This window comes from Ambystoma mexicanum, chromosome 1q, assembly GCF_040938575.1.
Source record: "Ambystoma mexicanum isolate Mex_15411 chromosome 1q, UKY_AmexF1_1, whole genome shotgun sequence".
NCBI lineage: Eukaryota > Metazoa > Chordata > Amphibia > Caudata > Ambystomatidae > Ambystoma > Ambystoma mexicanum.
In genome coordinates, this window is record NC_090922.1 from 1196058560 (window position 1) to 1196070722 (window position 12163).

Here is a 12163-nt window from a genome sequence, read left to right on the forward strand (position 1 = left end):
CCATAAGGCATGTATTGACTACAACCTCTATTCATGCAACAATAGTATGAAAAACCTTAGCCGTATACAGTAAATGCATCATGCCAGAAACTCTATGTATATATCCGATACTAAAGAACTGCAATGCTATCAAGGACTTCCCCAGTAGAAAAAAAGATTTAAGAGAATTATGGCTAGACTTTTTTTGGTCATTCCATCTAACACAAGAGACGCTTCAAGGTGCTAGCGCACAAGTGCTATATTGCCAGCAACTGGAAACAGCTATTGGATTCTCAGCATATGAAAATGTCAATCCTGAGTTACATTCAGGATTCCCTGATATGGTGGAACAATCCGTAGAGCCTGTAGATAGGATTTCCCTTTCTAGCTCATCCAATGGTGATAACGGACTCGTCTGAGTAAGTATATCTGACGGCTCATGGTATTTGAACAGTCCAACAAAAAAAGAGATCACACAAATGTCTAGGAAATAAGATATCAATATTTTTTGAAATGCTCTAAAATCCTTTCTTACCACCCTTCAGGGAAAGGTGGTCAAGGTACTACAGACAATACCACTGCAATGTTTTATGTCAACCGGGGATAACTCATTCTCTTCATCTGTGTCCTCCCAGAGAAAGTATGGTATTGGGCCATGGAGAACCACATTTTTCTATTGGCATCCCATCTGGAGAGGGAAAGAATATTATTGCGGACAAGCTCAGCAGGCTAGAATCCGCTCCACAAGAGTGGGAACTGAAAATGTTTGTCGAAGTTATTTCAAAAGTGGGGTCATCTAGCGGTGGACCTCTTTGCCACACCGTACAATGCTCTTTGTCCTCTGTTTGCTTCGAGGGAGGGCCTGGGTCCGTCTTTGAGAGACTCCCTTCAGCTGGACTGGTCTAACAAAAAACTTTATGCATTGCCTCCACTTATCTTAAGTCACAAGACGTTATTGAAATTCAGGTTATCTCAAAATCTGACAATGATTCTTGTGGCCCTGTTCTGGCCACGCCAGAATTGGTTCCCAGATCTGCTATAGCTCGTAGGGGCATCGAAGTTAGATCTACCGATCTCTGAAGCATTCTGACTCGACAGAAGGGGCGGGTGCTTCACCCCTCCCCTCAAATGCTAAACTTGAAGTCTTGGTTCCTGAAGAACTGGCCTTCACCCATCTTCAATTATCAGAACAAAATGTAAAGATTGACAGCTTCAGGAAAGCTTCAACAAGAAAGCCATGTCAGAGCAAATGGTTGCGTTTCTGCCACTGGGCCCTGATGGAGATGGGCATTTCATGTCCTACCTGGGATCTACAGGGGTTAAGGCTGATATTTGCAAGCATTATCTGTGTGCTATTGGTGCATATTTGAATGAGGCGATCAGAGGATCTGTCAAATGAGGCGATCAGAGGTTCTTTGAAGGCTGCCTTTGTTTGCATCCACCTTTCACGAGCCACCACCTATGTGGGATCTCAATATAGTCCTCTTGGCTCTAATGCACAAACCTTTCAAACCAAAGGCATCCTGTGATTTAGATCTTTTAATATGCAAGACCGCTTTTTGTTAGCCATTACATCAGTTAGATCTAATAACAAAATAACCCATTTCTTTTTTGTATTGGGGTGGGGGTTACCCTCCCCAAAGCTATTTTTTTTTACCTAATACTTTTGCCCACCCCCAAAACCACTATTCCCACTCCCAACCCCATTTCCATTTCTTTCCCAAATTGTTTTCGTTTTTGTATTCATTGTAAGTTCATTCGTTATTTTATATTCAGTATAATCACTGCAAACCCATTTTAAATCGGCTAGGAAAATTGGAGAGCTCCAGGCTCTGTCATCGAAGCAGTCTTATATTTTTCACAAGGGTAAGGTAGTTCTTCGTACAGTACCCTTCTTTTTTTTTCCCCACATGAATCAAATCTCACTTCCAATTTTTCATCCTAGTGCTTGCTTCTGCAGCTGAGGAAATATTAATCTGGACGTATCGAATTCTATTTACAGAGCACGAGACTATTCAGGAAATCAGACCTGCTGTGTATTACTTGTGGTGGTCTATTTCCTTGGTAGTAAGGCTGCCATGGCCAGGTGGATTGTAACCTGTATCGCAAGGGCGTACGATGTGAAAGGGTTTGCGTTTCCGCAGAGAATTCTGGCTCATTCCACAAGAGCCAAGGCAGCATCAGTAGCCTAGGCATGTCCCCATTGCAGAAATGTGTAGGGCTGCTACTTGAGCTACTCCACTTGCTTTTTGGGAGTACTATGCTATGGATGCGTCCTCCAGGAAAGATGCCAAATTCGGCCTAGAGGTGCTCCACACTTATTTGAATCGCGTAGATGTCTCTTCAGCTCTTACTCATATTGAGGCTTTGTAGTCTGATACCAACCAGTTGGGAAGGAGGGAGAGCAGGACGTAAGGGAAATGAAGAAAATTACCTGCATGGTGATTTAGGTTCTTAGTCATGCTCTACCTCCTTCACACCACCCACCCAGCCATCCCCTATAAAGCATATACTTGATTACAACTGCCAGTAGGTGAAATCCTGATATCGGTGTGGGCAGTTGGTGACCTAGGGGTGACCTAGAGGTGAGAGTGGGGATGGCACACAGAGGGACACATGCAGATGTAGTCTCGCAACTCAAACGTCTTAAGGGGGCAGCTATCTTATAGTCAGATTTTTTTTTCAAACCCACCTTCGAATGCAGGCATACCCTAACCAGTTGTGAAGGAGGGAGAGCATGGACAAAGAACCTGAATCGCCATGAAAGTCCTTTTTTTGTCATTTGTTTTATATTCCAATTGTGTGTGGACCCTCAGTTGGTAAAACGAAACGTGTGTATATACTGTACCTGTGAACCATCCCACTCCAGCTCCTTTGTGCTAGGTCTAGGCTGCTTTACATGTTTACCACCTGGTTAGAATGCGGGAATCGCTAGTAGTGCCAGAGTTGGAAAGATCTACCCAAGGACGCTGACCATGAGGCTATGAGGAAACCGTGTGGAACCCCAGTGCACCCTCTGATGGCTGACAGTTTTCTGAGCCAGTCTTGCACCTGCAAGGTATTTCTGATAATCCTGTGGGTGAAAGATCGTATCCACCAGTAAGAACATTGAGTGAATTGTGTTGAAGGTAAAGTAACTTCTTCTATGCCTTGCAATCTGCTTCTATACCAGTTGTTGGAACAGGACTAATAATCTAAAGCAGTTTTATGGTGAAACTGATGAGCCAGTTGAATACTTAGTTCAGGAGAGTTTTTTTCAAATTGCTCATGTTTTACATAATGAAAGTTTCATGCAAGTGTCACAAAGCATATTGTATTGCTGTCTACCTGCTCAACAAATTTGAGCTTCCCATGGCGAGTGCTTCTGGGGTAAGGATGAAGTAGGTATCTAGAGGTGTGGGCACAGGATAGTTATGATGGTAAACTGAAGCATTTTCTCAGTTCAGGGTCTGGTCTTAATCCGTGGGCTACTGCATAAAATATTGCTTTGGTCTACAGTATAGTAATTTGGTGTTGTGGTACCTTTCTGTATAAATCTGACCATGCCCACAAACGCCAATTGGGGATGATGTGCACTGAATTGCTTCCTTTTTTATGAATAACCGTTTCTTTATTTATGCCCCTCTGTCATGAAACAAGAGTTGAAGAAACGAACTAGCAATATTTTGAGTTGCCATACCTTAGAGCTGCTTATATTCCCTTTATCATAATGTCTTGTGACTGTATGATGGATGTGAACTTGATCATAGCATTCAATAATGCCACTTGCTATGCATGCCACACAATCATTAACTTGAGCGTGTAATGTATTCATTAACCTTTAGTATTCTAAACGTAAGCCAATTTAAACTTTGAGAAATGTTATGCCGTATTTTGTGCAAGTTTCTGCTGCTGTCTAACTAATTGTAACGTCCTCTACAAAGCGTGTGATACTTGTGGATGTGTACAATTGCCTGATTTTGTTCTTCCTTGTGCATGCCTGCTTTAATTTATTTTTCATTTTGTGGCAGTGGTGTGTGGCTACTTAACCATTCAAAATAGGCACAATGGAAAGCGAAAAATTCTGGGTGAGCCATGTGGTCCACAGCCTTCAAAGACGGTACACTTGAGCAATACAAACTTTTTCAAGTCGACGGAATGTCTTCTGTTGAGTTTAATTCACAAGCAGACCGAGGGGCACGAGCAGGAGGTGAACCATGTTTTTGGGGAGACTCTGCACTCTGACCATGCGCCTCAAGAAGAGAACCAAAGACAAACTCATGGATATAATCCTGCGTGCAGCAGGAGGGCCAGTGCAGATACGCTGGTTGGAGGAAGCTGTCAGAACATTTCTTTTACAAAGGATGTTCACACTGCACCTTATAATTTGAGACCAAGACGCTATTCTATGGAAGGTGAGGCAGAGATGTCCATGGATCTTGGCCTTCAAGAGGGGTCAAAGTCTCCGAGTCACCCTATTACTGTTGCAGTTAACAAAGACCCGTTTTCACTTTCTGGATGCAAGACCGAATCGATGTTTGAACTTTGTTCCCATAGTGGTTTTGAGGGACCGCTGCAGCATAGGAGACTCTCTGCCAATGGCATCTGTGTTGAGGAATCCCCATATGAGCAGCCAAAGACAAGCCAACTTTGCAGGACACGAAGTCTAGGCAATTGTCTTGGACGTTTCTCTAGCACAAACATGCCAGTTTCTGAAATCATTGTACAGCCAAACAGTACTGTGGCATCTGCTATGGGGAGACAAAGTCTTTCATCAATGAACATGGAAACTGAAGACTGTAGCATCTCTGTCCCGAAAAGGTTATGCCAGAGCACAAAGGAGCTTTCAGAGAATGCCTTTAATGCAACCTCCTCTCGGCCATTTACCACACAAAGCTGCCATGGCACGCAAAGTAAGGTTGCTGCTTATTAATGCTTGATGATTCCACTTTACCTGCCTTTTTTTTTTCTCTCATTTGCCTGCTGTTTTTCTCTAACCTTATTTTAGAACAACAATACATTTTGTAGCATGCTTTCCTTTTGCTTTTCTGGTACCCTTTGGCTCCTGTTATCGCTGTGCAGTGGCATTTGTGTACAGTTAGTGAACACCTTTGTATGCTTCTAAAACTAAATGCAAAATGTGCCAACATTTTAACCTCCTTTTTAGCCTTTCATTTTAACTTTTTGGGAATCTTAATAGACAACACGCACTGTAGAAAAAATGTAAATCGTTCCGTTGCATGCAGTAGTTTTTCTTTGGCAGATTTGTCTGGGAAGTTTTCTTCCTTCACCAGACTGTGAACAAAGAAACACTTGTAGATTCGCATGAGACTTTTTTTTATTTTTATGGGTTAGATGATTGTTAACCATCAGTTCAGGGGGGCAGGATTCATAACTATTAAACCTACGAGAGCGTTATACAAATCTCTGTGGAATGCATGGAGGCTGTACAATACGCCCTACAGTTAATGGGCGTCGAAAGTGGGTTGAACCTAGCAAAAGCTGCAGAATTCTGCTATATAGTTAAATCCTAGAAAATAAATATTTCTAATGTGTTCTACTCCATTTGCTTGAAGCTGTGCACTTGGCACAAACTATGAAAATTAGATCTAAACACTACATCTGCAAGCGTTTTCATCTGAAGTGTCATTCAACTTTTATTTAAATGGCGGTTGGTTAAGTGTTGGTGTCCTTTTGACGTAGTAATATTATTTGATTTATTTAGACGTAGCAATAGCGCAGTTTTGAATTACCCATAAATCATTAGTTTGTTGGAGCCCTATTTTGCCTGTGACACAAACCAGAAAGGAAATGAGACAGAAAAATAGGTTTCAGGCAAATGTCCAAGTTGAAAATGTATGTACTTGCGCTTCAGCAACTCCTCCCCCTATTTTCTCGCAATGTGTGATGTCCTTTTCCATCAGAAGGGATTAGAGCAAATGTGTCCTTTTCTTTTCCTTCTCCAGCTGCTTTTCCATATTCCTTGGCATGCTTATGCTCAGGTCCGCATACCTCGACCATTAGTTTTGTTGCCCGTCTGAACATTTGAAAGAACCAGCATACTGATTCCATATACATTTTCTGGAACCTCAACCTCTACAGTTGTAGATTGCACGTCTGCCTTCATCAGTGGCTGGCATCTCAGTAGTTGTGGGATCCACAGCGCTTTAGAACAGTTTCTCAAAGCAGATGTTTGGATTTGTTTTTCTCAGGAAGCTGACCATAGCAATTCATCTGTGGATAGGCTATTATAGCATCCCTCTGAGTGCACACTGTTACTTCGCGACCAAAGTGTGTGTGGTGGTGGTTCTGCTTAATAAATTGCACCTTCCTGTTTTTTTCTCAGTCCTAGCGCAGTGGTGAAGAGTAAGCACCTTGCAATGTTCACAAAGCATGCTGTTCTGATGTTGGGTGTTTGGTGTTGTCCACCAGGTATAGTGCGCTGACAAGTTTTCCCTTCTGGGAGTTTACTTGTATCCAGATCTGTGGAACTGGTTAAAAGGAGTGCTGTCTCAAGATCGGGGATGTCCATTAAATTGGGGGTCAACACTATTCAGACACTTGTTCTCAAGAAACTAGTCTTGCTTTTGAGTCTGGTTCTTACCTTTCTAGAAAGGCGTATTTGCTGTTATCCTCTTGAATTGATGTGCAAGACTTGTAATGGACACCCTTTACAAGGTGTGCAGCTAATCGTGCTACACGGAACGCAGGCTTTATTCACTGGTACAAGCCCACGTTCCAAGCACCCTAGTTGCTTCGTGTCCCTCTGTCACCTCAATTGGCCCTAAGCCTCACCTCAACCAGTACACAGTATTTCCAAAAGAAACAATACATAGATTTAGTTATCCACCATACCACTCCTTAGCAATCTGGTTTCCTTGTCATGGTCATGGAAATCAACAATGAAAACTACCAAAAGCAGTAGTGCCAAACGTATGCTTCATTTTGTTTTGTTGTTGAAGTGTATGTATTTTATTTGCACCCCATCCGGTGGCTGAAAACTCGGTTGACCTGCCAGTGTCCTGCCGGTTGACCTGCCAGTGTCCTGCCTGTGTACCACCAGCCACCATGGATGCTGCCATGTTTTGTGCTGCCTCAGCAACTCGGCCACCAGCCTCCAACCCCCCACCACCCTGCCAACCTCTGGCCCACACATCATCCCCAGTCTCCCCACCCCTACTCCTGGTGCAAATGGCTATCTCTGCTGTGTCAGTTGGGCGTACAAAGCTGCTAATGGCCCCGAATCCTTGCCAAGGGCCCCCTCTACACTCAGACCTACATAGGCCCTGGGTGATGGGTCGTTACAGGCCCTGCACGCCCCCAAGGTGCAAGTGATTGCTATAATATTTTGTGTTTTTAAAATAAAGCTTTTGCATGCACAATGGCAATCTAACTCACAGTAGTGGGCCAACCCTGTAGTAAGGCCACCCGCATTAAGGGACCTTGACTTTGCTCGGGTGGTGGGCCATTACCATCAGTCAGTGTGACAAAATAACTTCTGGGGCACCAGTAGTCCAGGGATGAATATTTGTTTCTAAACCATCAATCAACCCCACACCTCTAGTACACCAGAAGGGATCCGAACAGATGGAATAAAAGTAAATTATAAGACCTACTTGTCCAATTTTGGTACCGTGGACTGAACAGCAGGCTTATCTCCGCAAGGTGGTGGACCGTTGGTTAGTTGCAATACAGTGAAAATAGTTAGTACCCAGTGATAAAAAGGACTGTCTAGTCAAGGTTGTATAAAAAAAAATGTACTTATTGTTATTACAACACAGTTCTAGCACACTACAATTACAACCCACACTGTAAAGGAACACGAGGCCAGACTGTTTTACAAAGGAAAGGGATGCACTCTGGATACTGACAGGAGGGTAGTTGGTAAAGTAATCGGTCTTATAGTTCAAGAATATTTGGTTTCAACAAGAGAGACCAAGAGGGCAGAACCACAATGTACCTGGTGCTGAAGAAGTTCTTGGTGCTCGACAGCTTTGAGGTGATTCCCGGGCCCTTCGCAGCCCATGAGATAGATAGTGGCAGGAGACAGCTGCGGGTACCAGGCGGCAGGCAGTTCGGCAAGCAAGGCTGGATGAACGTCTGGATGAACGTCTGCAGGGTGTCTGGCGGCTCAGGCCAAGAATCGTTCTCTGTGCTGGTGGGCGGATCTGGAATGCTGGTCGAGGTGTCTCGGACGGCTCTGGTGACTGCGGTGTGACAAGCCAGTGGTACATCCAGATGCGGTTTGAGGACTGTCTCAAAATGTTCCTTAAAAAGATAGACGCTGGATGATGTTTGATTGGCACTCCTCTAAGCTACTTTGCAGGGCTCATGTCCTTTTAAGGCGAACGGCCTAAAGCTCAGGAAGGTGTTGGCAGACAATGGCCTTGTCCTATGTCCAGAGAGACTCTGGCACTTCCAGCCTAGGAAGCTTTCTGTCCGAACCTAGCAGGGCACGCTGTGTGCTGGCTGGGTACCAGTTCTGGAGCTGCTGGACGGGTTCTCTGAGTCGGGTGTCTCCCTCTGTTCCCTCGGAGATGTTTAGGTGAGGGATCTTGCTTCCCTCTTGGAACTCCTGGCCTTTCTTTACTGAAGGGAAGATTTAAGGTAGACTTCAGATTATCTGATCAGTGAGGAGCTCAGCCCTCTTTTAAAGTCAAACTGGCCCCAGCCCATCTTAATGAACCAATCCTGGGTCCCCACCAACAATCTTCCGTGATGCTGCAGGTCAGTATCCGAGCGCTTGGCTACCAACGGGGAGGTTCGGGGGTGGCGGGATGACCACATATACTTCTAAGTCCCATCCATCTTCCTGTCTTCTCTACATCACTGTCTCCCTAATGAGCTATGCGGCTCTTGGTCACAACATGGGCCTCCTTTGAAGTAGGGGGTTGCAGGCAGACTTTCGTCTCCTACTATTCACATACTTCCCTACTCTGAAAGGAGTGGTTCCAGACAGGACATTCACTGCCCTTTCATACGAAGGAGGGGTGTTAGTATCAAGTTGACACATTGCATTACAAAGAGGTGTTGGTCTCTGGTCTCCATTGTTACTTCCTGTACCCAGGCCTTCCCTGAGGCCTGCTAATTAACATTTTTCAGTATTCGCCGCCACCAGCAAGGTGTAACAATGGAGATGCTAATCCATGGGACCTTGAAATACTAATCACGGCCAGAGACTTTTTGATGTACCCCCAGCTGTCGTGTGTTGGCTACACATGACAGGGGAGGGTGGCACGGGTAAGCTGTCCTCCCAGAGTACATGACTATTTATTTTTCTGCTATGGAAAATATGTGCGGGAGGGGCCCCACATATTTTCTGGTGGTTGATCTCCCATCATTCAGTCTTTAAAATAAATAAATCAAAAAGCGCAGGCAAGCGCACTCTCCGTTTGTATAGTCATATTCATCAGTCAGCCCACTGCTGCATGTTACATTGCCTCATTAATGATTCTGCTTCCACTTTTTAGATTAAACCAGTAAAGTCAGGAGAAGGCGCTTTTGCTTTCTCCCAGAGTACTGGCGCCTTTCGAATGGTAACCTATTACTTTTAAACCTCAATCCTAGATTTTCAAAAGGCAAAATTCAAGGCATGTTAGTTTGATCCTTGTTATTGTCTCTAAGATGGATATGATTGTTTATTTATATAGCGCCTATACACAATGTGTTTCAAAGCGCTTCAAGGCAAGGGAGGGAACAAGGGAAAATACAATGACATTCTTACAGGCCATGAACATTAAGGATGTGAAATGAACTATCGCACCATCGGAAAGGTCGTCAGGCCGAGTACAAGAGCTAAGACCTAGATAAGGAAGGCGGGGGAGAGTGGGAAGGAAATGGAAACAGACTACCATACTAGGCCTGACAACATTTCTGGTAGAGCCGGAGAAAACAGAAGATGAGGGAGAGGGGTGCAGAAAGTGAGGGATGGAACAAAACCAGCGACTATCATACTAGGCCTGACGTCATTTCTGATAGTGCTGGAGGGGGGAAGAAAAAAAACAAGTAAGGGGAGGGGGGAGGAGACGGACGAGGTTGCTATCATACTAGGTCCAGGGACAATTATGATATAGTGCATAGAAGAAAGTAAGGGGAGGAGGGGAAGAGATGGAGCCGAGAACAGAGTAAGCAGTCGAAAAGAGCGGAGAAGCAAGAGGGGAGAGCGAATACAATTCCAGAAGTCGGTATTAACACAATGTTGCAAGCCAGGATACATGATGTTAATGTTAAAGGACAATTGTATCGTGCACTATCACTGGAGTGGTCCCCTGGCGCTCTGAAAAGGGAAGGGTGGGGGGTGGCTTAGTGGGAATACGCTGGAAAAGTAAGAGTAGTGATGTGCTGTTGGCGGCTTCAGCCCGGTAAATCCGTTGGCTGGACTTGGGGTGTTTTTACGGTCGGTAGTCGTCATGTGCTGTTGTGCGAGTCTGTGTGGTTAGTTTTGTTGTTGCAGTGTAGTGAGGTTTGTGCAGATTGTTGTGTTGTAGGCTTCTGGTTGTTTGGTTAGAGTTTGAGAGGTGTTTGCAAAGGGGTGAAATTGTTAGTGGATTGGTTAATTGGCATTGCTGTCTGGAAGTGAGGTGCTGAATTTCCGTATTCTATCCAGGTGGGATGCGGGGAGCATTTGTGCCTCTGTCATGATCTGGGGCCGTCTGATACTCCGTCCTTTCACACATGGCATCGACTGACATTCGTAACCTTGCCCAAGTTCGTCCTCGGCCACCTAGGTGACCCCTGTTTGTATGCAGGGCAGGCAGGCATTTGTGCATCCCTTAAAATTTGGCCCACAGAGCATTCCCAGTACAGTCTTTGCACGACATCGGCTAGCCAAGGCTAGCCCATCAATATGTGGCAGCTGGTTGGCATTCATCATCTTAGTTGCTCATGCAGGCTATCGTTCCAGCACCTTCGAGACATGGCACATGCCACCACTTGCAGTGCCGTCCAGGGACGGCACCAGCCTTCATCCACAACTCCATCCAAGATTGGGGACCAGCATGATTCGGGGCCACCATGAGTACAAGATGCAAAGGAAGTCCAGCATGAGAGGACACGCGCACGCGCGCGCGCGGAGCAGCGTAGGAGAATCAAGCACACGATGGCCTGTGGAGGCAGAGGGAATAAACATATGTTGGTGCATGCTTACGTGCTGTCTGAGCAGGGAGGGTCGGGCCCTGGCTCCTCCTGGTCTAAACAGGAATTGCTGTTTTCTTTGTCTGCCCTTCGCGAGAGACGCCCTTGTTCTAAGAGTTAAGAGCAGGAATGAAGAGGAAGGGCTAAGAAGGTGGGTGGTGCTTGGGACAGGTGACCTAGACCCACTTGCACCTGCTCCCCCATCTGCAAAGGAAAAGAGAGTGGAGGGCTCCTGAAGTAGGAAAAAAGAGCTACCAGGTGGGTGGGGCTTAGGCCAGGTGACCTAGATCCACTTGCACTTGCTGATGAAAAAGCTCTTTCTGTCACGCATGTAAAGTTGAAAGATGGAATTCCAGGTTTGCATCCATCGCTCTAGTTTGAAAGGGACACTTTTCCAGATTTTTGCATAGAAAACGAAACGGGTTTGATTTGAAGAATTTGTTCCACACTGTTTTCAAATCTCTATCAGTTGATGTTTATTACATTTCACGTTAGTTCGGAGAAGGAACCATTTACTATACTCCAGAGATGATGTACAGCAGTTGCCATGACCATTTTATTTTTTCTTCCCTCAAGAAGCTTTTTATTAAGCGTCTGCTGATGGTTCAGGATTTGCATAGTGCTTGTTCATCCTGAAACATGCCCAGGATTATGGTATAGAAACGGCCGTAACAAACTGGCCTCTAAAGTGCTGAGCACAATGGATCAATTGTAGCCTCAATTTGGCAAAACGTTGAAGGCAAACATTTACTGAAGCCTTGCCGAGTAAGAGTCTCTTTTGATGGTGGTCGTCGAAAAGTTGCTTAAAAACACACATTTATTTTTTTAAACTTCAATTTAGTCATGTCAGCCAGAGCAATGAACTGGGAAATATACCTCGCCATTCATCAAACAATGCAGTCCTCTTAAGGAAATGGTAGGGATGGCTGACTGGTGATGCACTGCATTTGTTAAAAACGAGTGTCTTTGGCTACCATTGCAGTTTTCCTTCCTCTGTCTTAAAACTATAGTCTACATTTTCTTGTACACCCTCTGATTTATATCCCAGGCAGCAGCTCTGTTTTACTTAGCC

General features: G+C 44.9%; 1 protein-coding gene across 3 annotated transcripts in view; it reads left to right on the forward strand.

Moving 5' to 3' along the window:
* Positions 1 to 12163, forward strand: part of DEPDC1 (DEP domain containing 1) — a 324213-nt gene that overhangs the window by 185792 nt on the left and 126258 nt on the right. For 2 of the 3 annotated variants that reach the window (XM_069641927.1, XM_069641928.1), the window contains exon 8: positions 3990 to 4871. The exons of the other annotated variant lie outside the window; for it this stretch is intronic. In XM_069641927.1, the coding sequence (XP_069498028.1) occupies positions 3990 to 4871 (882 nt within the window). The remainder of the gene's footprint in view (positions 1 to 3989; positions 4872 to 12163) is intronic. 3 annotated transcript variants of the gene reach the window in all.